At 56.9% G+C, this 25,366-nt stretch overlaps 1 protein-coding gene across 2 annotated transcripts in view; it reads left to right on the plus strand.

Moving 5' to 3' along the window:
- The window catches only part of BRD4 (bromodomain containing 4), an 86,604-nt gene extending 61,457 nt beyond the window's left edge, over positions 1–25,147 (plus strand). Inside the window, exons 7-20 of one of the 2 annotated variants that reach the window (XM_065917558.1) lie at positions 655–783; positions 7,022–7,231; positions 7,716–7,915; positions 8,192–8,487; positions 9,546–9,656; positions 18,774–18,826; positions 18,967–19,345; positions 19,944–20,534; positions 22,411–22,523; positions 22,622–22,784; positions 22,918–23,048; positions 23,205–23,410; positions 23,500–23,734; positions 24,038–25,147. In XM_065917558.1, the coding sequence (XP_065773630.1) occupies positions 655–783; positions 7,022–7,231; positions 7,716–7,915; positions 8,192–8,487; positions 9,546–9,656; positions 18,774–18,826; positions 18,967–19,345; positions 19,944–20,534; positions 22,411–22,523; positions 22,622–22,784; positions 22,918–23,048; positions 23,205–23,410; positions 23,500–23,734; positions 24,038–24,106 (2,886 nt within the window). In that variant the 3' untranslated portion in view covers positions 24,107–25,147. Of the gene's footprint in view, positions 1–654; positions 784–7,021; positions 7,232–7,715; positions 7,916–8,191; positions 8,488–9,545; positions 9,657–14,068; positions 16,323–18,773; positions 18,827–18,966; positions 19,346–19,943; positions 20,535–22,410; positions 22,524–22,621; positions 22,785–22,917; positions 23,049–23,204; positions 23,411–23,499; positions 23,735–24,037 lie in introns of those variants that run through there. The other variant, XM_065917559.1, reaches the window with a different exon arrangement.
- The last annotated feature ends 219 nt before the right edge of the window (positions 25,148–25,366 follow it).

The raw sequence follows: 25,366 nt of genomic DNA on the forward strand, positions 1-25,366 counted from the left end.
ATATATATATATATATATATATTTTTTTTTTTTTTTTTTTTTTTTTTCCTTTGGCTGTGCTGGGTCTTAGTTGCAGCATGTGGAATCTTTAGTTACAGCATGCAGGAGCTAGTTCCTTGACCAGGGGTTGAACCAGGGCTCCCTACCTTGGGAGCTCTGAATCTGAGTCACTAGACCACCAGGGAAGTCCCTAGTGCTGGCATTTTCTTGGCATTTTGGTTTTGTTTATTTTAAGCCTTTGGCATTTTTTCCATGTGGGAGTGGAGTAAACCTGTCCAAACTTGGACAGAGCAGAGGACATTGCTGTGTTCCTTTTGATTGGTGTCCTGTCTGACGTCAACAAAACAAGCACAGGCCAGGTCAGAACTAGGCCCAGCCCTCTCTTTACAGTTGAAGCTTAAGCTTTGTCTGTGTGGATCGTGTGTGCTCCTGCCAGGCACAGTGGGTTAGACGCTAGCAGGGCATTTCCTGGCCTTGAGACTTGCTGTTAGAGTATCTCTGTGTCTACCTGATGCTGAGAACTGAGGTAATAACTTCTCCCCACTGAGGTCTGGGTTAAACTCTGAGCCATTGAGAAGTTGACCTGCTCCTGCAGACAGCCCTTCTTGGAGCAGGGGCAGCCATGACTAACCAGGACCCGTCCTGTCTTTTTAGTCTAAACTGGAGGCCCGTGAGTACCGTGATGCTCAGGAGTTTGGTGCCGACGTCCGATTGATGTTCTCTAACTGCTACAAGTACAACCCTCCTGACCATGAAGTGGTGGCCATGGCCCGCAAGCTCCAGGTGAGGCTCTGGGGCAGCTCCGGGTGTGGCGTCCTGCCGCAGGACAGGCTGGGGTCCTGGGTGGGCCAGGCCTCTGTGGGCCTCAGCAGGTTTTACTTGTCGCTTGCTTTGGTATAATGCCATGTTGCTTTGGAAGAGTGGACTAAAGTCAGGATAACACATTTATTTTACATTGGGATTATTGTCTTTTGATTAAAGTAGGGTGGTTGGTTTTGGTCTTGGGCATTTTGGGTTTTGGGGTGTTCCACTGAAAGCCCCCCCAACCCCCTCCACCCCCTGCATTCGATTCCCCTTGGCTGGAAGAGTGCGCATCCTGTGCATGGCCCAACTCTTCTCCAAAACAGACCCGTCTCAAGTCGGCGAGGGACGCTCTTGCCAGGTAGACACTTTGTCCCAGTTGTGAGCTGAAGTAACTGCTCACTTGCGGGCATTTCTTCACTAGAGCCTTGAAAGCCATGAAGTTTGCCTTCCCGCTGCAGGGCGGCTGCTTCTAGACATTTTGTGTGGCCGTGGAGCCCCAATGGGGTGGGATTCGTGGCCCCTTCAGGTTGGTTCTGGGTGGTGTACGCTGTGGAGTGCACCCATGGGTGGGGGGGAGGGGGCAGATTACAGCATAAATGTGTGAGCTAGCTCCACTTTTCTTTCTTTTTATTTTTAAAAAGAAACAAGGAACGACATATGCCCAAATTTCACCAGAGACATATATTTTGAGTAGAAAGATCAGGAGTTAAAAATTATGGAGAATAAAGTCAACATTTAGTACTGTTACCTGTTTTCATTATTATAATTTTTTGAAATCACATGTAATGAAAATTCCCAGCCTCTTCTCCCCAGGACCCCAGATTGTGCTTCTGCTTTCAGGGTCAGAGCAGGCTGGACCACCCGTTGTCACACGGTCCAAGTCACACATCCTGCTGCAGGCTCTCTCCTGGGGTCTGGGTGGGGCTTCCTTACACCGGGCTTTCTCTGTCAGCTGTGGAATGCTTCCAGAAGCAAGGACTTGCACAAGACCTTTGGTGACCTTGGGTCACTGTCTATCGGAGACCACTCAGGCTCTGCTGCCCACCTGTCTCCCAGCTCTGCTAGCTTCACACATTGTCCCACACTCACCAGCATATTGTCTCCTATGTCATCATCTTGGAGCCAAGATGTTCTTTCACTTGGACCCGTCTGGGTCAGCCTTTGATGTCCTGAACCTCTACGTATTTAAAAAGAAAAGAAAACCTTCTTAGTGTGAACCTGGTTATTATTAATTAAACATGCACTCAGACTTGAAGATTTTTATTTCTGCTGACTGTTTATTATTTTATTTGAGGTTTTTTGTTTTTGGACGGGGCACTGTCTTCAGTTTGGTGCTGTGTTGTCTGCTTTCTTCACAAAGTTGCCTTTTTTACTGTTTACTTTTGCCTTTCCTATAGGAGCTGCTCAGGCTTCATAACTGTGCTGCAATTCTCAGACATCGCCACCGGGTGGCAGCGGTGTCCTCAAAGCCATACAGAGACACACACACACACACAGACACACACACACACAGACACACACACACACACACAGACACACACACACACACACACACACACACACACCGGGTGGCAGCAGTGTCCTCAAAGCCATACAGAGACACACACAGAGACACACACACACACACACACACACAGAGACACACACACACACACACACAGAGACACACACACACACACAGAGACACACACACACACAGAGACACACACACACACAGACACACACACACACACACACACACACCGGGTGGCAGCGGTGTCCTCAAAGCCATACAGAGACACACACACACACACACACACACACACACACACACACACACACACCGGGTGGCAGCAGTGTCCTCAAAGCCATACAGAGACACACACACAGACACACACACACACAGAGACACACACACACACACAGAGACACACACACACACACACACACACACACACACACACACACACACCGGGTGGCAGCAGTGTCCTCAAAGCCATACAGAGACACACACACAGACACACACACACACAGAGACACACACACACACACAGAGACACACACACACACACACACACACACACACACACACACACACACACCGGGTGGCAGCAGTGTCCTCAAAGCCATACAGAGACACACACACAGACACACACACACACAGAGACACACACACACACACAGACACACACACACACACACACACACACACACACACACACCGGGTGGCAGCGGTGTCCTCAAAGCCATACAGAGACACACACACACACACACACACACACACACACACACCGGGTGGCAGCAGTGTCCTCAAAGCCATACAGAGACACACACACAGACACACACACACACAGAGACACACACACACACAGAGACACACACACACACAGAGACACACACACACACACACACCGGGTGGCAGCGGTGTCCTCAAAGCCATACAGAGACACACACACATACAGACACACACACACACACAGCATTTTTCTTGTTGCCACATGGCAGCTCTCTTCTAAACATTGGTTCCAGATGCAAGGCTGGAATGGGACAAGGTCCTTGCCCTCGAGGAGGGTTCGCTTAGGTGGGGGGCAGAGGGCAGTGCCCAGCGGGGCCACTCAGCACAGGGCTGCCTCTGTCCCCGGCTTGCTTTGACCTTCGCAAGGTGGATCTCTATGCTACTGAAAGTAAAACGCCCGGTAGGGGGTAGGGATGTTTGCTTCAGCAGAGTCGATGTGGCAGGTCCTGTGTGGGCATCTCTGGAACACAGTTCCTGTGTTTTATAGCGTTTAGAGCTTTGTTTTTCTTCTTTCTTTCAAAGTTTTCCAGGATTAGCATGGTTTAGGGGGCTAGATTGCCTACTGGGGGGGAGGAGCAAAAAAATTCTGGCCCTTGTTTGCCTCAGTAAGAGGAATTGGGACCTGCTGTGCCCAGGGGCTGGGGTTTACCCAGAATGTTTTATGGGAAAGGATCCACTTTATATTTATTGTCCAGCCTTCAAATGCTGGATCTTTAGAAAGCCCACATCCCACCACCTGGCAGCTGTGGTCACAAAGACAGCTAGGAACCCTTGGCCTCAGGGTGTCCTTGGGAAGCTGCAGGTGACTTGAGCTGAGGGATGCTAGCCTAGCTGCTGGGCCCAGAGCTGCTGCTGCTAATGTCCATTGCTCTCTGTTCTGCTGTGAAGGGAGGAGGGGTAATTTAGGAAGTTTTGTGCCTGTGTGGATTACCAGAGTTTTATTTTGGCAGAAAGTGCAAATTCATGGTGGTACACAATTGTTTTATAGCAAGGGAAAAATATTAAACTGAGGAAGGTACACATATATGCAGGACCCCAATGTACCTCCAGTGTATGTATGGTTGTGTGTGTTCGTGTGTGTATCTGAGTGTCCACTTGTGGCTGTGTCTCCAGCACCGGGGGCCAAGTGGACCTCCACGGCCTGAATTCTGCTTCCCACTTCCGTGCCCCCAGCCCCTGAGCCTGGTGTGCCCAGGTATGGCTAAGCCCGAGAGCAGTATCCAGGTGGGGCAAAGAAGGGCTGACTGGACAGCGCCTCCCCTTTGGTCTCCAACTCTGCTCAGCTGGAGGCTGGTTTGCCTGAGAGTCTTTGGACACTGCTGCCTCCTAGCACCTGAGCATCTCTGTCACTAAAGAGGGTGGGGAGCTTCCTCCCATGAGTCTGATACTGCCCAGGGTAGATGGCTCTGGTCAGCACTATAGTGAGAAGAGATACTTGCTCTCTGAAACCAGTGTCCTTTCCGATGTTGAGAATTGTGATGTGGCTCAGGTTCTTGGAGTGGGGTGGAGGTCATGTCATGCTAGGCAGAGTAGATGGGTTCTCCTCAAGACACTACCGTCCTATCACAGAAGGCCTGAGCCCTGCTCTCGTGGTATGTGCTGCTGATGACTGCTCCTTCCTGTCACTCCCCCCTCCTGAGACACTTGCCCTGGGTGTGGCTCATTGGGTTTTCCTATCTCTTGCCTGACCCCACACCACTTTGACCTTTCTCTCATTTGGACCGTCCTGTGTGTCTGCAGCTGTTGTTACCCTCTTCTCATTCTTAGGTCTCAGGTTCCCCCACAGTCTCTTTGCCAACTCTTGCTGTTTCTGCCTTAGCACTTAGGACACATTATAACAATCTATGTTTGCCCCTTGAGATCAAAGAGCACATCATTCTTGTTTACCACAGAGCAGGTACAGGTCTGACTCGGTCACTTGGGAAGGTTTTCTGCAGCAGCGCTTAGCTCACTGGCACACAGGCCCAAGTGTGTTCCTGGGGTGGCCCCCCAGGGCTGGAACAGACCATGGAATGATGGATGTGTAGCTGGGCACAGCCTCGGAGGCTGGCAGCCCATTTGGCCTTCTGTCCCATGCTCCTTGCTGTTTGGCTTTGGTGCCTTAGTAGGTCAAGGGCCAGAAAGCAGCCAGGAAGTGGAAGGAGGCTTCATTTCTACAACAGCCGTAGCCTGTGGGGCAAGAACAGGGGTGCCCTTGTGGTAAGGTAGAGCTGTCTGGCAGCTGGCATGGGGGGCTGGTTCGAGGACAAGTGACACCAGGTAGCTTCTGCTTGGTAAAGGATCACCTCTCAGCAGCACCAAGTGCTTGCAGCTGTCCTCTCTTGGGGTCCAGCTGCTCCATCGCCTTCTTAAACACACTTCTCTTAAGTGTGGGCGCAGCTCTTCTAGATGCTTGTGGGGGGCAGTCATGGGCCTGAGCCTGCCCACATTCAGGGCGCTGTGGGCAGAGATGGTCTTGCCCACAGGGTCTTGCGCCTGGCAGTCTGAACAATGATGATGTCTGGTCATCTCTCCTGTTGTTCTTCTTTGTTGCCCTTGGATCTGCTCCAGGATTTATTTCTGAATAAATATAGAAATAGAAAGCTATTGCCCTTCTTAACCTCAAACCCACTCAGCAGAGTTCAGGCAGGCACCTTGTTTTGAGAGGAGAAACTGCCTTGGAGGAGGTCAGACTGAGTGATCTGGAGGGGAGGGAACAGCACCACAGTCTGCTGCCCGGATCGTGCTTTCCCAACTCTCTGGGCCTGGGGAAACCTGAAGATGTGTTTCCAGGGACATCAAGGGAGTCTCCTAGGCTGTGCCCTGTCAAATACACCCCAGGTTGAAATAGCAGCCTTGGAGTTTGACCCTGTGGCCCTTCTGGGCCCTGCTATTCTCTCAAACATCTGCTCGCACTTGAGAAAGGTTCCCACCCCCTTCTGTTGTGTGACTTTCTGTATTAAACTGACTTTCTCTGGGCTTAAAACAGATCTCAAAATCCTGCTGGGAAGCCAGCTCTGTTCCTTCCACCATTATCAGTTCTGAGTTGTCATTGGATTTCTGGTGACAAAGCCCCTTGGGTAGAGAGGGAGTGGCCAGCTGGCTGGCAAGGCAACACACAGCTGAACCCCTGGAGCCCAGGAAGGATTGCTGCCCGCCCTGGGTTCTGTGACCCACACAATTCCATCAGATTTCTGAATCTCAAGAGTTGGAAGGTCTTGGGATCTCCTGGGGTAGGATCTGATGCTCGGTTCACCCAGGGTCTCTGCTCAGGTAGCTTGCGCCTCACAAAGCCAGCTCTCTGCCATGGCCTGTCCACAGTGCCCTGAACCTCTTCTGAACTTCCTCACGTTTCTGTTGTGTCCTGGAGACGCCACCGCCAGTGAGGACTTGATCACCGCAGGCTGTGGGCTCTGTGCTGGGCACACTTCCACCTTGGGGCCTTCGTTCCCTCTGGAACTCTAAAACTGCGGGTCCTGTCTGCTGCCTGTGGGGATGTGAACCGTAAGAAAGCCTCCTGTTCTTCATTGTTGGGTCCTGGTGCCCAGCCCAGTGTCTAGCAGGCTCCCCTGGGGGTGCTGAGTGAGCACCCGGCTGTCGGGAGCCTCAGAGCAGTCTCTCTGAGTCTCTCCAGGTCTGCAGCTTCAGGGATCCCCAGGCTGATGTCCTCACTGGGCCAGCCGTCTCCTGGGATGTGGGTCACCTGTCCTTACTTAGGCCATGTCGGGAGTGCCTTTCACTCCAAGTGAGATTTGAGAGAGGAGTTTTGGAAGAGCTATCGGGAGCCCTTGTGCATGCCTCAGCTTAGTGGCAGGAAGGGGGTCACTGCTGACCCAGCCCCCTCTGCTTCCTGTTGAGTCAGCCCTCCCAGCCTAATGGCATGTGTGGGGCCACAGCCCAGGCGTCCCCCGGGCACCCAGCAGCCCTCATGGGCACGGCTTCCCCTCCCTCCCCTGCCTCCAGGATGTGTTCGAGATGCGCTTTGCCAAGATGCCGGATGAGCCCGAGGAGCCTGCTGCAGCCGTGTCCTCCCCGGCAGTGCCGCCTCCCACCAAGGTTGTTGCCCCACCCTCCTCCAGTGACAGCAGCAGTGATAGCTCCTCAGACAGTGACAGCTCCACCGACGACTCAGAGGAGGAGCGGGCCCAGCGGCTGGCCGAGCTGCAGGAGCAGGTGAGGGCCCCCGAGGGCGGGGGCCGCCCCGCCCGGGGCAGGGGTGCGCACGGGATCTTGAGCTTCGCGTGCCAGCCGGCCCCCTTGTGCCCAGTCAGTGCATGTTCATACTTATCCGTACATCGTGGGTATGGACGTGGGCTGACATGGCCGTTCTCTGGGCAGAAGTCAGGTTCTGGAACATTCTGGTATCTGAAAGGAGGTGGTTGAGCCAGTTTGTCAGTCTCCTGAGGCTTCCTGGATGCTCCTCTCCCTGCAATTTGGCCTTTAGAGCCCATACGTGTCTATACACTCTTGCCCCGCCGCTTTAGGGACCCTCTTCCTGAGACCAATGATGGTCATGGGGCTTCAGTGTCAGCTCCTCTGACAGGGAGGACACTGGTCTGCCCTGGGGGTTCAAGGGTCTGCGTGGGCCTGGGCCCCGTGGATATCTGGTGAGATGGCAGGTCATAACAAGAGCGTGTCTTGCTTGTCTGCACCATAGCTCAAAGCCGTGCATGAGCAGCTTGCGGCGCTTTCACAGCCCCAGCAGAACAAACCAAAGAAAAAGGAGAAAGACAAAAAGGAAAAGAAAAAAGAAAAGCACAAAAAGAAAGAGGAAGTGGAGGAGAATAAGAAAAGCAAAGCCAAGGAACTTCCTCCCAAAAAGACCAAGAAAAATAACAGCAGTAACAGCAGCACGAGGTCTGTGGCCGCCCCTGCTTGACAAATGCCCCCTCTCTGGGATGGGCCTCGGAGGGAGGATGGTAGGGCGTGGTGGGTAGTGAGACGCCCCCAGCTCACCGATTTTGGTCTCAACGTCAGCTGCGCACTCACAGAAAGGCGTTGCCAGTGTCCCCTGTCCCCTGTGAAGACCACTGGGAGGGGGTGTAGAAGCCTTCCCAAGCCCTAAATGAAGGGATGGGTGCCCGCTTTCTGCAGGGACCCATTCCTAATGGTATCTGCATCACCCCTTCGTAGCAAGAAGGAGCCAGCACCCTTGAAGAGCAAGCCCCCTCCCGCGTATGAGTCGGAGGAAGAGGACAAGTGCAAGCCCATGTCATACGAGGAAAAGCGGCAGCTGAGCCTGGACATCAACAAGCTGCCTGGCGAGAAGCTGGGCCGCGTGGTGCACATCATTCAGTCACGGGAGCCCTCCCTCAAGAACTCCAACCCCGACGAGATCGAGATCGACTTTGAGACCCTGAAGCCATCCACCCTGCGTGAGCTGGAGCGCTATGTCACCTCCTGCTTGCGGAAGAAGAGGAAACCTCAAGGTGCCCTTTGGCCCTCTGGGGTGGGGCTGGGGGTTCCTGGTCCTGGTGAGGGAGAGGGCTGGCAGATGGGGCCAGGTGCTGCCCGTGTACCCGTATTAGTGAGGCCCCATTGGCACCTTTAGTTAACTTGACCTTCCAATCCCAGCCCTCTCCCTCTACAGGCTGTTTAAATTTCCAATTATGAAGTCTGTGTCCTCGACGTGAAAGCCTCTGGAGGGTTGTGACATCAATCTCGACCCTGGGCTGTAGGGCACCTTTCTTGACCTCTCTGGCAGATTGCCCTCGGGGTCCTAAGCCTTGCTCTAATCAGCAGCAGTCTTCATCCTCCGTTGCTGCCTCTGAGTCTTCCCCAGAAGGCACCGCCCACACCCCCCCACCCCCCACCCTGGCCTCTTTGGGGTGGGGGACATGGCTAGGAGAAAAGCATTAGATTGGCACTGCGCGTGCCTGCTGTCTTCTCTAGTTCCTTGTGACCTGCTCTGCAAGTCTTCCAAGTAGCTCTTTGGTGTTATCAGTGCCTTGTCCTGGCTCACAGTTCTGTCTCAGGACCAACGGGATTTAGGGTCTGAGTCAGGGCCTTGCACACAGCCTTCATCCCAGCGCAAACTAACGTGGGGTCCCTGGTACCCCTCCCCTCTGTTCAGGGTGGCACACAGTGACACCTGCCTCCCTCTGCGCGCCCAGGTGCTGGGAGGCCCCTGGGGCCCGCCCCCGTCTCCCTTTGTCTCGGGTTGTCAGGTCCCCTTAGGCCCTCTCCCCACTGCCAGAGAAGTAGCTGAGGGAGCATGCTCCAGCAGTCCCTGGTGAGGGAGTTCCCTCCTGCCCTGGTCTCCTAGTCCTCAGTGAACTCTGAGCAGGTGTTTTGAGAGATTGAAGGGGCCTTGAAAGTTGAGCATAAGCCGGGATTTTGGCTGTTGTGCGTGGTAGGCTAGCTGCGCCCTTGGGAAGTGTGTGTCGGACCGGGGTCTGGAAGGACAGCAGCCGGGCTTTGGGAGCAGCTCTCTGGCTCATGGGGCTCTTGGCCCTGCCTGACTCGTGTCCTCGTTGCTTTATTGCAGCTGAGAAAGTTGATGTGATCGCTGGCTCCTCCAAGATGAAGGGCTTCTCGTCCTCAGAGTCGGAGAGCACCAGCGAGTCCAGCTCCTCTGACAGCGAAGACTCTGAAACAGGTTAGGTGTCTTTGATGTAGTCTTACCGCACTCCTGCCTGTGTTCCGCCCTTAGGCTACCAGGGAGCAGAGACGGCAGTCAAAGGAGCCTGCGGGGCCCTCCCATCTGTCCATCTTCTTGGTCACCATGCTGACCTGTACCTGGGGTGGTGGGTATCCCAGCACCTACCTCCACCCCACCCCTGACCTGGGCTGGTGGGCGAGACAGGTGGCCAGTGGTGTTGATCCTGCAGAGCCCTGGGAAAGGAGGAAAGGGGGCAGATGATGGAACTGATCTTCACGTGACCCTGCCCCGCCTCAGAGTCCCCCAGCGGCACCATAGCCTGCAACTCGGCCCTTTCAGGTGACGTGGTTCAGCAGGTGTAGAGCAGCCTGCTTTTGGCCCCGCTGTTCTCGGGGCTTAGAGCACTGCCGTCCTCCCCGAAGTTTGCTCACTGCTGCATTGGCTGCTCCTAACTGCACGCACTTGGACATGCGTGTTCTGTACCTCTAACAGTTCCTTCTCTCCATGCTCCACGGGCGTGCACGTGTGCCCCCTGGTGCAGCTGAGCAGCAGCCTTGACGTGGGAGGCGGGGGCAGGTGGAGATGCCTAGAGCTGTGCCAGTGGTGGGGCAGGGGACCTTTTCTCCAGACACAAGCATTTCTGGTTATTCTCAGGGGAGCTGATGCTCAGACTGGCCCAGAGGAGAGGCTGGGAAGAAGCCTGGTGACTAGGCTGCTCTGTGAGGTGGAGCCAACTTTCTGTTTCTGAGTGAATAGGGTTGGTGGTGGGCAGGCAGGTGTCTTCATTGGCTGAGTCGACAGTCTGCAGACCGCCCACGAGCCTGCCTTGGGCCCGTCCCTCCAGGCAGGCTGCAGTGTGCACATCCACAGCGGGCAGCAGGACTCCTGGAGTATTCTTCCGTGTACCTAACCCTGTCTCTGATACTTTACTGTGGCTGGGAGTAAACGACACGCTTCCCTTAGTTCCCATAGATAGATAATGTGATCTGGTGTGCTGAGGAGGTGTGAGGATTATCTGCAGCAGTTGAAGAGTGGTGCTGCAGTGAGGTGTGTGGGTCCTGTGGGGCAGGGGGTCCCTGGACAGTGACAGTGACAAGACAGTCTTGTCACTGTTCTTTTCCCCTTGTAAGGACACCAGGTTTCCCAGGGGAGGGGGAGGGGAGCCTTTTCTAGGACATCAGTGCTCTGGATTAGCTCATTTTCAGTGGGCCCAAATGATGTGAAATCCATTGAGGATGTTCTGTATTTATTGAGCTCCTGTGGTATGCAGAGACTGGTGTGGGTAGTTTGCTGGTCACCTCTCTTATCCTTTACCCTTTTTTCTTTCTTCCTAACCAGCTTCCCCTTCCAGTGCATTTTTAGAATCTGCTGGCCAGTAGGGGGCACCACACCCCATGCTTGCTGAGGCAGAGTGGGGCCTCAGGCCAGGGCCCAGCGCCCTCCGAAGGGTGAATGGCTGTATTCTTGGGCTTAATTAGCATTCCAGGTGGCTACTGACTTCTCAGTCTCAGTTCCAGCCAAACCACAGGTTTGCCTTTGCTTCTGGGGTATTATACCGCCTATGTTTTCTAGCAGGCTTCTCCTACTAGGGGTTTTGCAGCCTTTTCTCATAAGGATCTGAGCTACCAAAGAAAACCCCAGAGATTGAAACTGGCAGAGGACCTGATGGCTAAAACAGCGCGACCAGGCCCCACCCAACTTGGCACCTTAAGGTGTCATGACCATCATAACCCCGTGTCCCAGTCGTTAATCCGTGACCATGGCCTTTGTCCCTTACTCCTGAGCTTCTGAGCGCCTTACACCCCTCCTGCTGCCACCTCCTGTGGAGTAGCCATGACGGCATTGCCAGCAGCTCTCTGCTGCTGCCGAGATTTTTTTTTTCCTTCACATTTTTCCCTCCTTTAAAGAAAGTGGAAAGATTGTGCAACAAGTAATCTGAGAGTCCTGGGAACAGCTGTCCTGGCGGGAAGGAGGGCAAGATTTACAGTCTCGGAGCCGCCAGCCTGCAGGCTCCCAGGCTCCGGCAGTCCAGCCCTGGTGGCTCCCTTCGCTGCCTCACCTCCTCCCCAGGCGCCCTCCCCACCTTGGTTTTGCAAGGCTGTCCTTTGTCTTCGTGGTTCTGGCTTTTCCTTTGCCATCTGTGTGCTCTGGAGAGCTCCGGGGGCCGACTGAGAGCTTCTGCTCTTGGGAGGGACCCACCCTGTAGATTTGTGCCCTGCACCTCAGATGCTACAGGTCCCAAGTGGGAGCCCGTGCCCTGGTTCCAGGGGATGGGCTGTCTGCCACCACCTTCCTGCACAGGAAACTGCTTGCTTGCTGGGTGGTTCCTTGTGTGGGGTCCCTGGAGCTGGGTAGATTGCTGTGGCTAGGTACAGGTGGTTCTGCCTTAGCAGGGAGAGGGGATGCGGGGCACTGGGGGTATTTCTCTTGGTCTTTGGGGGCTTAACTGTTTCACCCTTCTTGTTCTTGTGTTTCCATTTGGATTAGAGCCGAAATTCCTGAAGGGCTTGTATTTGTCAGTTCTGCCAACACAGCCCCGGACACGAATCACCAAAAGAAACTGACCAGAGGCACTAAATTGGGGCCGGGGCAGTGACGCACGCTCTCATCTCTGGCCGCTGCCCACAGACAAGGGTGCTGCCAACTGCTCAGGATAGGGCGCTGGTTATTGGGACAGGGCTACTGTTCAGGGATGCGGTGCATCCACAGACTGGGGTCGGGGGGGTCTTTCTGTCCCAGGCCACCGTGTGCACCTCCTCCCTTGAGCAACATGCAGCACTGTTGGCCAGACCCACCACGTCTTTTGAACCCAACTGTTACCTGAGTCGTAGTCTTCCATTGAGCTTTGACTGTGGTTAAACTCTGAATCTGCTTGAGAGTTCAGTATTGGGACAAAGACAGTGGTACAAGGGCCACCCTCCCACTGCCCCTGAGCCAGCGTAAATTTTCACCCCATCCCATTGCTGATGTCTGGCTCCTCCCCAGTGCTACCCACAGGTTTTATGGGCACACAGGGCTGGCCAGTACCTCCTGTCCCTCTCAGGAGCATCCCTAGCCTGCGCTGGGATAGGAGTTCAGAGCATTCTCTTGGACTTGGTTTTGGTCTTCTAGTTGCAGAGGGAGCATGCACCAGCTATTTTAAGTCTCCTGGTTTCCTTTTCCCAGGATCGGAGCATGTGGGTGTTTCTTAATAACTCCAGGGGGAGAAGGAATGCTGTATGTTTTGGAAAGATTTGAGCTGGAAAGTGCAGACAGAGGCGGTGGGGCATTCTTCCTAGACAACCAGCCTCAGCTTCCGCGACCCTGGGTCCTGGAATGACTCAGTTCTTGTCCCATCTTGAGGCCTGCTGCTGCCCACTCCAAGGGTGTGATGCTTGTTCCTGGGGAAGGGCTAAGTCCCTGGCTGGGGTGGGGGCAGGAAGAGATGTGGAGGATGGGGCTATAGCCAATCTGCCTGCAGTGCCAGGTGACCCCTCACACCCACACACATGCAGGGAGGGATTCGAGGGCTTCACGGGCGAGGGCGAGCCTTGTGGAATGTGCCTTGAATGAGAGAGCAGCCGGTGGGCGGGTTTTTCCCACACACGCACACACTTGGGGACCCTGGGAGTGCAGTGTCGGTTGCATCCGTGATTCTAACAGAAGCATCTGCTCTGCTCTGTTGGTGGGAAAGAGCCCCAGCCCCTCTCCCCAGTCAAAGGAAGCTGCATTTGATTCCTGGGAAAAAAGAAAGGACAACTTTCTTCCTCAACTTTTTTTTATTTTTAATTTGCTCTCTTAACAGTATGTGTCACTGGCTCCTCTTTCTTATAATTTTGTTTGTTTCTTGGAGTTCAGAGGAATGCAGAGGCTGTTAGCTAGAGGTCTTGCACTCCAGAGCTTTCTTAGGGGCATTCCCTCCTTCCAGCTGAGCCTCAAGTCAGGGTCAGCATTACCTCGCTGAGATAGGGTGCAGAAAAGCGGACCCTGGGGGGTAACAACAGAATCAGTGGGTGCCCAGTGGGCGTGGCACACCACTCAGGACTTCAGAAGTGATGCAAGGAGGGGAGGACAGGTGGGGTAATCTCTCAGCAGCAGAGCCCAGCAAAGGAGACCCCAGCATGCAGTGGGCACACATGGAGCTCGTTACTGGAAGCCGTTCTGTTTAGAGGCATGAGCAGGCTCAGGCAGTTCTGGAGACATCCGTGCGTGCCTGATCTGAGGCCCTTCTCAGGGGAAGGTGGGCTTGTCCCCACCCACAGCTGGCCAGGCAGGGGGTGGAGCTCCCAGTTGCAACGCTGTCTTCTCGTGCCCTGACAGCAGGCGGGGCACCGGAGACTGGCTTGGTCTGCAGTTCTTCTGTTCTTGTGACTTGAACGGTACATTCCACACCATTTCTCTCACACTGGTTTCTCTCTCCCTCTACGTAGGTCCTGCCTAATCATTGGACACGGACTCTTAATAAAACGGTCTTCAGTTCCAGATTCCTTCCCAGCAAGCTATAGCTTAAGTCCATTTTCTTCCGTGAAAGGGACAGGACTCCATCAAGTTATGGAATTCCTCAGAGCCCTGGGCCTGTCCCCCGGGGTGGATTAGTCATGTCCAGCAGCTCACACCTAGTCCCACCTCCGGGAAGGCTGCCTGCCTGGCTGCCGGCCCGCCCGGGCCTCCTGTGTAAAGACTGCCTGGCTGTTCTGCCCAGCCTCCCTGGTCGTCTGGGGTCCTCTGAGTGGGTGGCATCTCCCAGAGGGTGATGACAATCCCCCTGCACACACATTCATGTGGTGCTGCTCCGTGTGCAAGGCCCCATCACAGACACGTTTTCTGTCTTCACCCCTCCCTCTTTTGGGGGGACTCTGGATCCTAACTGCTTCCCTCCTGGACCTTATGATGATGTTAGCCCAGGGAAGATCTCACTCAACTCAGCCTCAGGAAGAACACTGTAACATCTAGAGCTTCCCCAAGTGAGGAGCGAGGCTTTAGAGGCGAGGCCAGCTGGGCCCATGGCTCCTCGGGGCTGTCCCTCAGTCTGCCTTCTCTGGTGACCCATGCGGCTCTATTGGCCAGAGGCTCCCACCAGCCACAGCTGACTCTCAGCCCCCCGGAGTCCTCTCCGTTTTCATTGTTCCCACTGTTGTCTGTTGGGCATCTTCCCAACTTCTTTGGCCTCTTCTCCTAAAGTCGCACAGGGAAAGTACCTCCTAGGCAGCCTCCTCACTCCTCCCTTCCCAGGTACATAGATGCAGACTGCAGGAGCTGCCAGGCAGGCTGGGAGTGAGGGACATCTGGGGAGATGTGGCCGTGCCTCCGGCTGACCTGACTCCTCCAGCCCACAATCCTCGCCCCGCTGGCTAGGGCTACCTCGCCTCGGGATCTGGGCTAGTAGCGTGAAAGAGCTGGACCAGTCAGTGTGAGGGCATTGGAGCCTTTGGGCCCTCTTCGTGCACATGCAAGTACTCCCCTCAGTTCATCCCCCAAGAGTGATGGGAGCCACCGGGTGGGCCGCATCATCCAAGCCCTCTGAGAGGCACTGGATAGGCTTTTTTTTTTTTTTTTTTCCGGCTCTAAAAATAAACATCAGCCCTTTTTTGGTCATGAATCCAACATCTCAGCATAAAACTGCCTGGCGTGAAAAGTCCCCTAAGGAATAGCGTTTGTTTTAAGTGTAGTTGGTGTGTACTTCGAGGCCTGACTGTCTCCTGGCGTTTTGGGATCAGCCTCCTCCTGCACCTGGGAGCGAGCCTGAGGAGGTGCAGTTGGCCAGCAGCTGCATGGAAGCCCTGGCCCCCTCCCCAGCTCCTTGGGACCTGGGCCCAAGCAGCTGTAACTGCCCCAGACTGGCCTTGGCCTTGGCCTTGGGTTTTGTGCTCAGCCTCCCCGGACCCCCTCGGGCCCTGCGGTGATACTTGGGAGTGCCTCAGCTGCTCCCGGATCCTCCAGCCGGTCGGCTTCCAGTTGAGCTCATTTGCCAAACAGACTATTTTGAGCTGCCCTTTGGCCTGTTCCTGATGTGTTTCCAGTACTGCTTGGCCTGGCTTGGGTCCGGGGGCTTCATGCCCAGAGATTCCCACAGGACAGTTGGGAAGCTGCTGGCATTGTCTTTCTGGGAAGATTCTGCCGTCTTGGAACAAATGGCAGGCTAGATTCCCACGGCGTCAGCCTGTGTGCCACCCCCACCCCTTCCCACTCATGGGCACAGAGGCTGTAGCCCCAGTCCAGCTCTTCCGTGTGATCCTTGCACTTCTCTGTTCAGGGGTCCTGTCCTTGCCCATGGTGCTTCCGTCTGACAGAGAACTCAATCGTTTGATTCGGGCTGGCACCGGTACCCCAGGAAGAGCAGAAGCCCGCTCACCCTTGCGGCAGCCTCCAGTGTGCGGGCGGCGGGCGGTGCCAGCCGGGCCTGAGAAGTTGCTCTCGGGAAGGGTGGTGGGCCAGGTGTCTGCTGGTGCGGAGGCTTCCAGTCGGTTCAGTTGAGGGGGCTCTGCACCTCTGCCCTTGCCTTCCGTCCTGTCTCCTTCCCTTGAGTTGTGGGGGAGTGGGGAGGAATCAGTGTTTTAATCAGATTTTACAAAAACGTTTTAATTCTTTGTACAATTACCATCCTATGTAAAGCTGAAATTTGTGTTGAGTTCAAGATGTTCATGGAATAAAGATCACACAGTACTTGAGGCCATCTTCATGTAACCCTCTCTAGAGAGTTTTGTGTGGGGGGTGTCTTGGGGCTGGTGTGTGGTGAAGTTGTGCACTTCTGTCTTGTCTTCCTACCACAAGGCGAGTGGTGCACATGAGCCAGATGTGACGGCCCCAGATAGGCTGTGGCACCCCTTGGTCCCCGCCGCTGGCCCTTTGAGTCTTCAGGTCCTGGTGGTCTTCTGGGTGCCTCCCACCTTCTCTCCCGCTCTAGGCAAGCCCCGCCCCGCACTTCTGTGCAGCCTGGGGGGGGGGGGGGGTTACTCCTGGTGACCTTTCTAAGGCAGCTAATATCCACTCCCTGGATCCTTAAGGGCCCCAGTGCAGTTCGTCCCCACTAGTTCCCCGGGTGGGCCTCTCTTGCTCATGGCTACAGGGAGATGGTGAGGGCTCAAAGCCACTTGTCCCTCTTTTGTGTCGGAAAAAAGTGTTTCCCCACCAAGGCCGTGAGATGACAGGCCACCCCAGCCCCATCCAACCTTCTCCCTGCGACACAGTGTCCTGTCCTGGTCATAGTTAATGCACTGACCACCTTCCTACCCCAGGCCCTCCAAAGGCAGGCCAGGGTGCGAGCAGCTGCCCCCAGCCTCCCTTGAGCTGCAGTTTCTGTTGCTAGAATCCATGCTGGGAGAGGAGCCCGGCCTGGGAGAACGCCCCGCCCTCTTCCTCCTGTGTGCCGTGCTCCAGCTTTGTGCGTGTAGGGTCCCCTTGGCCCTGGGCTTCCAGCTTCTGTATGGTCCAGCATGCCCTCACCCTGAGGCTCCCAGACACCCGGCTTGTGGTCCAGCCCTGCAAATTACCCAAACTGCTCCCTTTCATACGTGTGACTCAGGAGTGTCCTTTCTACCAGCTCTCATATGTGACCCGTAGAGTCCTGAGCCCTGTATCCCAGCATCTCTAGTATCTGGGGTTGGGACTGGGCCTGCAGTTCCCGCACCCCAGGCGTCCCTAGTCACCGCCACTCGTGTAAAAACCTGTCTGTAGCCGCAGAGTTTTGTGTCACTGTCTTACCTCTTGCATGGAATGGTGAGTTCTGGCAGAGCACGAGGTCCCCCTCACCCCTGTACGTGGCACGCTGCACCAAGGCCATACGCCTCTCCAAAACTTCCTTAGCACTGCTCTCCGTGAAGCAGCTACCAGCGGAGCTAGCCCCACTTTGGGCAAAAAGCGTGTGTCCTCCAGCACCAGCGGCAAGAGCCAGCACCCTGGTGAGGAGTGCAGGGGAGGCCAGGTGAAGTGACGAGGTGCCTCTCAGTGACAGGAATCCCAAAGGCACCACAGGCGGGGTCCCAAGTCCTCCCTGGTGGTCGGCGGCTTCACTTCCCAGCCCTCGAGCCCTGGCCCGGCTTCCCCTCCCTGTCTCCCGCTCCAGGATGTGCACCCAGCAGTGTTTGGCGAGGTGAATCCGTGGGCCAAACTCTCTAGAAGGTGGAGCTCTCTAGAGTGGGGCCAGAGGGGCTCAGGCTGGCTCTGGCACACTCCTGACAGAGACGGGCAGACCCCACGTGTGCCCCCACAGTGGCGGCAGCAGGCCACGGGCTCCTGAGAAGCCAGGACGCGCACTGTTTTCTCCCTGCAGCCCATGGACCGTGTCCCAACACAGGGACTTCTCTGAGGCTGGTCTCCTGAGAGGAAGAGGAGTCTGGCCAGCGGCCGCCGCCTCTGCTGGCCGTGGCATTGAGTGCCTCCCTCATTGGTTCCTGGGTCATCCAGAGAGGCTGGCTGGCTGGCTGGCTGGCTTCTCTCCCTCCACAAAGTGCTCAAGCTTGTCAGCACTTCCCACTTGTCAGCACTCTCTTCACCTGCCCTACGGCTCTGTGGCCAGGGCCTTGACCCATGCTGGCACCAGTGGTCCCTGTCACCCCAGCCCATGCATTTCTGCATCCCTTGGGACAGTGGGAAGGCGCAAGTGTCACAGGGCAGTGCAGCTGGAGGCCGCCGAGTTGTTACTTCTAGGCTGTGTGGCTGGGGCAAGTCCCTCAACTTCTCTGAGCCTTACTTGGCTAATTTCTTAAATGGACAAGATCATTTCAAGCCCCGTGGTGGTCCCAGGGCGAAGCAGGTTGGGATGCAGATGCTCAGGTTCCTGTGGAGGCCTCTGACTAGCCAAGAAGGGGGGACGATTGGGCCAGGAGGTCCTTCGTAGCACAGTCCCCCACGCGTTCGGGTGTGCTCTTGTCATGGAGCTGGTGGTCTGGAATGTGGCGGGGAAGCTAGGCATGGGCCCCGCTAGGAAAAAAAGCCGCAGGTAAAATGGGTAGGTGACACCCACACACCTTTCCCTCCCTTGTGACCCCTGCCCCAGACGGAACCCAGCCACCCTCCCTCTCACCGTCACTTGGCCCTTCTCCTGAAGTCACACTTTGTTTTCTTCTTGCTGCGCTCAGAAGGCCCGCTCCCAGTCTCCTCCCCTAGAGCCTCACCGCCTTCTCTTTACCTCCACAGAGATGGCTCCGAAGTCCAGAAAGAAGGGGCACCCTGGGAGGGAGCAGAAGAAGGTAGGTGCTTTCCGGGGCGTCTGGGAGCAGGTGGGCAGTGGTCGCCTGCCTGTGGGGGCCCTGGCGGGGAGGGCCCCCGCGTCCCGCGCAGACACGCGCGGCCAGCCGGCCTCACATCAGCCTGTCCTGCCTGCCTGCAGCACCACCACCACCACCATCAGCAGATGCAGCAGGCCGCGGCCCCCGTGCCCCCGCCGCCGCCGCCGCCACCGCCCCAGCAGCCCCCGCCGCCACCGCCGCCCCAGCAGCAGCCGCCGCCACAGCCCCCGGCCCCGCCCCCGCCCCCGGCCATGCCGCAGCAGGCGGCCCCCGCGATGAAGTCCTCGCCTCCGCCCTTCATCGCCGCCCAGGTGCCTGTGCTGGAGCCCCAGCTTCCAGGCAGCGTCTTCGACCCCATCGGCCACTTCACCCAGCCCATCCTGCACCTGCCGCAGCCCGAGCTGCCCCCGCACCTGCCCCAGCCTGCTGAGCACAGCCCTCCGCCTCATCTCAACCAGCACTCGGTGGTGTCTCCTCCAGGTGAGCGGCCACCGCGCCCCTCGGGTCTCAGCACGCTGACAGGGTCCCCCGAGCGGCCGGTAGAACCCCTCTTAGCCTCAGCCGTCTGGTTGCTCAGGGGAGATTGGCCGCTCCTTGGGGCCCATCCTGGAAATGACGCCAGGAGCGTGGACAGGACAGGACAGACCTTGTGTAGAAAGACAGTGCTTTGGTGCAGAAGACACTGATTCACGTCTGCTGGGCCAGGCCTCACAGTGTGAGGTGGGAAAGGATGGGACTCCTGCGGCTCCCAGTCAGGGGTAGGGAAGGGGGCACGAACTTTCATCCTGGAAGGGGTGTGGGGATGGGGAGAGACCTGGAGCGGGGAGGAAAGTTGGAGGGGAGGGAGGAAAGTTGAGGGCACGGAGCGCAGGGCAGGATGATGCTGGTGGTGGGGGGGGGCTTGTTCCTGTAGCCCTCCCTGGATGCCGTCCTGACTCTCGAGTTCTGGGGAAGCCGAGGAGGGTGGGGAGAAGTTGCCAGCTGGAGGGAAACAAGTCAGAGGTTAGGATGGAGGAGAAAGGCTGGGCTGGGGGCCGCACAGTGTGTGATCCTCACCACCCGGCTCCCGTCCTTGCAGCTTTGCACAACGCGCTGCCTCAGCAGCCATCACGGCCCAGTAACCGAGCTGCTGCCCTGCCCCCCAAGGCGTCCCGTCCCCCTGCTGTGTCGCCAGCCCTGGCCCAGCCACCCCTCCTCCCGCAGCCCCCCATGGCTCAGCCCCCCCAAGTGCTGCTGCAGGAGGACGAAGAGCCGCCTGCCCCACCCCTCACCTCCATGCAGATGCAGCTCTACCTGCAGCAGCTGCAGAAGGTGCAGCCCCCCACGCCACTACTCCCTTCCGTGAAGGTGCAGTCCCAGCCCCCGCCCCCCCTGCCGCCCCCGCCTCACCCCGCCGTGCAGCAGCAGCTGCAGCAGCAGCCGCCGCCCCCGCCGCCGCCCCAGCCCCAACCCCCGCCCCAGCAGCAGCACCAGCCCCCCCCACGGCCCGTGCACATGCAGCCCATGCCGTTCCCCACCCACATCCAGCAGCCCCCGCCGCCCCCCGGCCAGCAGCCGCCCCACCCACCTGCGGGCCAGCAGCCGCCCCCACCGCAGCCCGCCAAGCCTCAACAGGTCATCCAGCACCACCCTTCACCTCGGCACCACAAGTCGGACCCCTACTCCACTGGTGAGTGTCCCCACACTGCCCCCGGGCTTTGGGGAGGCTGGCTAGGCCCAGAATCTCGTCCCGAGGAGCCAGGTGGGTCAGTTGGGTGCGGCAGGCTGAGATGAGCTCAGAGTTGAGCCTTGGAGGCTCTGGGTTGGTTGGAGAGAGGCAGCAGAAAAGGAGCAATGATACTTCATGTTTTAATCAGATGTAGCCTGATTAAAAGGTAAAAGCGCTAAAAGGTAGCACACAACTTACGGGGAGCCATCTGTGTCTTCTGCTCCCAGCCTCTAGCCTCATCTCGACTGCCCATCTTCAGTCAGCAGCATTGGGCAGGCCAAGCTCTCCTGCCTTCCCTGAGTACTTGTTTTCTAGGTGTCTCTGACCAAAACACTCTGGCAGTATTCTTGTTGATGCCTTGTGCTGTGGTGGCATGTGAGGGCCAGAGCTGAGTGTTCTGGGCTTGGCACATAGACTGTGTGGCCTGGCTTGAGGGGTGCTGTGGCTGCTGCCAACAAATTGAGTAAAGCTGTTGGCTTTAGGCTGTGACTATTCCTAAACCCGGTAAAAGCTGCCAGGTGCCAAGCGGCTCGCGGTGCATCCTGAGCTGAGAGCAGCTGGCCGTCTTTTCCAGGGAAGAGCAGTAGTGGTCCCAGCAGCTTGCAGAAGTCTGGAGGTTTCCTCGAGCCTGAGACCAGGGGTGGGCTGGTGATGAGGTGCCTTTGGAAGAGTCAGCATCTGGGGCAGGGCAAGTTCCCTCTGGCTACCTGTGCTTACAGGCCCTGGGCCCATTTCCGCCTGAGTTCTGTGGCCTGGAATGGATCACAGGGAGTGATGTGTGTTGGAGTCCAGCTGGGGTCTTTGGGTCAAAGGCCAAGTTTTTGGAGTCCAAGGAGGCTTGCCATGCGTCCCTGGGACGGCCAACTTGCAAGCGCTGCCCCAGGCTGCCGGGCTCCGCTTTATGTGCTGCTGGGTGAGCCACCAGGAGGCAGGAGATGCCTCCATGTCACAGGCCTGGGAGCCTTATCTAGGTCCGCCTCAGAAGGGGCTCCCAAGGGGGCGAGCCGCACGGGGGGCTTGTTGTAGCTGTGTGTTTGGGGATTTCTGGCAGGCCTGGGCCAAGGCTGCCTGGATCCCCCCAGTGTTCGCTTGGATGAAGGTGGGTGCGCCAGCCCACTTTCTGCAAGAGCCACATGTCCATTGCTTATTCCGCTGTGGTGTAGGCCAGTCCCAGCCTTCTCCCCACTGTGTGGGCCTTGCAGGTTGAGTTGTGTTGGGGAGGTTCCTGGGCGTCCAGCCTTAGACCCAAAGCAGCTGTCCAGGCAGACTGGCCCAGTCACATGGGGACAGCTGGGCACCCAGGCTGCCTGCTCTGTGGGGTTATTGACATCCCCCATATTTGACCTAGGTCATACCATGGGACCACCTGAGGAATTATAAAAAGGGCTTAAGTCCAGACCCCACCTAGGCCCAAATGTATCTGTATGAACGCTGTTTTTCCTGACACACAGTGGTATCAGACAACCAGGACTGAGCTCATGGCTCCATAGAACCCTGTTCTACAGTGAGTACAGTGAACACAGTGGGCTCAGCTGGTGACGAATCCACTGGCAATGCAAGAGACCCTGGTTCAATTCCCGGGTTGGGAAGTTCCCCTGGAGAAGGAATTTACCCATTCGGTATTCTTGGTTGGAGAATTCTCATGGACAGAGGAGCTTGGTGGGCTATATAGTCCGTGAGGTTGCAGAGTCAGACACAGCTGAACCTCTGAGTGCAGCGCAGTGAGCAGAGAGCCCGGATGCCAGTGGCTGAGCCGTTGGAGGGCTTCCCTGGCTGGGATCAGGGCCTGTGGCCTCCACACCAGACTGGCTGATAAGCTCCTTGTTTCTTCTCTTAGGTCACCTCCGTGAAGCCCCCTCCCCGCTTATGATACATTCCCCCCAGATGCCACAGTTCCAGAGCCTGACCCACCAGTCGCCACCCCAGCAAAATGTCCAGCCTAAGAAGCAGGTAAAGGGCAGGGCTAGGCATCAGCCCCCAGGGGTGGGGGCGAGCGGGACCAGAGGTGGCTGTCTGCCTCACCGGCTGCCATGCCTATGCTGTCCCAGGAGCTCCGCGCGGCCTCCGTGGTCCAGCCCCAGCCCCTGGTGGTGGTGAAGGAGGAGAAGATCCACTCACCCATCATCCGCAGTGAGCCCTTCAGCCCCTCACTGCGGCCGGAGCCCCCCAAGCACCCGGAGAGCATCAAGGCCCCCGTCCACTTGCCCCAGCGTGAGTGCCCTCCCCAGCCCCAGCAGAGGTGGAGGGCCTCCGGCCTGCACTGGGTGTGAGCTTTCTGCGGGCCGGTCAGCCGTGCCCTGCTGAGGTGGGCAGGGCCCAGGCCCATGGGCTGTTTGTATTCCAGGACCTGAGATGAAGCCTGTGGATGTCGGGAGGCCTGTCATTCGGCCCCCTGAGCAGAATGCACCCCCACCAGGGGCCCCAGACAAGGACAAACAGAAACAGGAGCCGAAGACGCCAGTTGCACCCAAAAAGGTAGGAGTGGTTGGACCCAGGAATGCCCTTCACTCCCACCCCACCCAGGGCACCCAGGGAGGTGCCTTGGTGGGTGCGTCCTCTGACTCTGGGCCTCTCGAGGAGCCCAGGCACAGCAGAGTCCCTCACCAGCCCCGTGGTCTCTCTGCCTCACAGGACCTAAAGATCAAGAACATGGGCTCCTGGGCGAGCCTGGTGCAGAAGCATCCCACCACCCCGTCCTCCACAGCCAAGTCCTCGAGTGACAGCTTCGAGCAGTTCCGCCGTGCCGCTCGGGAGAAGGAGGAGCGCGAGAAGGCCTTGAAGGCGCAGGCCGAGCACGCAGAGAAGGAGAAGGAGCGGCTGCGGCAGGAGCGCATGAGGTGGATGTGGGATCTGGGTGGGGCATGGGGCTCCCTGGGCTCAAAGCCATTCCCATGTGGACACTGACCCGGAGCCCTGCCCTGCTCAGGAGCCGGGAGGATGAGGATGCGCTGGAGCAGGCCCGGCGAGCCCATGAGGAGGCACGGCGGCGCCAGGAGCAGCAGCAGCAGCGCCAGGAGCAGCAGCAGCAGCAGCAGCAACAGGCAGCTGCTGTAGCTGCCGCCGCTGCCCCCCAGGCCCGGAGCTCCCAGCCCCAGTCCATGCTGGACCAGCAGAGAGAGCTGGCCCGGAAGCAGGAGCAGGAGCGAAGGCGCCGGGAAGCGGTGAGCCGGGGGGGCTCTGCTGGCCACCGCTGGGAAGAGATCCACCCCTGGGGGAGTTGAGAAAGGAGGTCCAGGAGGTGGCAGGGTGCAAGCAGAGAGCCACTGGGCAGAAACTCAGGGCCGAGCTCTCCTTGTTTGCTGTGCTGGCCTCTGGGCCTCCGGGGTGCTCAGGCCTGATTCGGGAAGTGCTGCAGTGTGGGTTTGTGGGGAGAGCGATTGCTGGAGGGAGGGCTGAGGTTCTGGGAGCCACGGCAAGGGCAGGGCACCGAATTTCACTTCCTCCCACCCTCCTCTCTCCTCCAGATGGCAGCTACCATTGACATGAATTTCCAGAGTGATCTGTTGTCAATATTTGAAGAAAATCTTTTCTGAGAGCACCTGGGTGACTTCTGACTTTGATTTCCTGGCAAAACGTTGACTCTCCATAGTGTTAGGGGCAGCAGTGGAGGCAGTAGCAGCGGCGAGGGGGTGTCTCCAGGCCTGGCTCTCCTGCATGCTATGCCTGGGGAAGGCCTGATGGGCAGCTGAGGATCGCAGAGCCTGTCTGCCTTACAGCCAGTCGGACGTCCTGCCACCCCCACAGGACGTCGGCACAGGGCACGCCTCGCCATGAGCAAGTGCTGGCTAGACCCAAGCCCCGAGTCCCCGCGTGTGGGGCAGAGGCCCTTCTCTCTGCCAAATGTCTACACAGTATACACAGGACATCGTTGCTGCCGCCACCGTGACTGGTTTACTGTCCCCAAGAGCGTGACGTTCGTGACGTCCTGCCCGCCGGGAGTCCTTTCCCACACCCCAGCTGCCGCTGCCCACACCCAGGAGACCAGGGCAGGATTGCAAGAGCTGGAGGTGGCAAGGGCGCTGGCCCACCCCCTTGCTGGCACTGACTTTGCCTTGAACAGACCCCACCCCTCCCTTCCCCTCCCCCCACAAGCCTTTAATTGAGAGCCGCTCTCTGTAAGTGTTCGCTTGTGCAAAAGGGAATAGTGCCGTGGAGGTGTGTGTGTGTCCATGGCAATCTGGAGCGAGGTGACTGTCACACGTGTGTGTGTGGGCCGGCCTCGCCTGGCGAGTGAGGCCACCAACCAAAGTCAGTTCCTTCCCACCTGTGTTTCTGGTTTTGTTTTGTTTTGTTTTCTATATATATATTTTTTTTTGAATTCTATTTTATTTTTAATTCTCTCTTCTCCTCCAGACACAATGGCACTGCTTATCTCTGAAATGGTGTGATCGTCTCCTCATTGAGCGGCGGCTGCCACCGCGCTGTGGGTAGTGTGTGACCGTGGCTGTACTGTGTAGTGAAACATAGTTGGCATATCTTTGTTTGAAGTTTGTTGGTGACTCCACCAAACTGGTGTAAAAAAAACTCAAAAAAAAAAACAAAACAAAACCCAACACACACAAAAAAAAACAAAACATACAAAACACAAAAAAAACTGCCTATATTTTACTCAGTTTCAAACTTTACTAGTCTATTTTTAATTATAAAACCAGAAAACTGCGTTTTCTTATCCTTTTTTCCTCCCCCCGTTTGTTGGCTTCTTCTTTTTATTTTTAATGTAAAATCTGTGTTGTTGTTTTTGTTTTGTTTTGTTTTGTTTTTGAGGTTTTTTTTTTTTTTTTTAACCAGGAGAG

This window comes from Muntiacus reevesi, chromosome 1, assembly GCF_963930625.1.
Source record: "Muntiacus reevesi chromosome 1, mMunRee1.1, whole genome shotgun sequence".
NCBI lineage: Eukaryota > Metazoa > Chordata > Mammalia > Artiodactyla > Cervidae > Muntiacus > Muntiacus reevesi.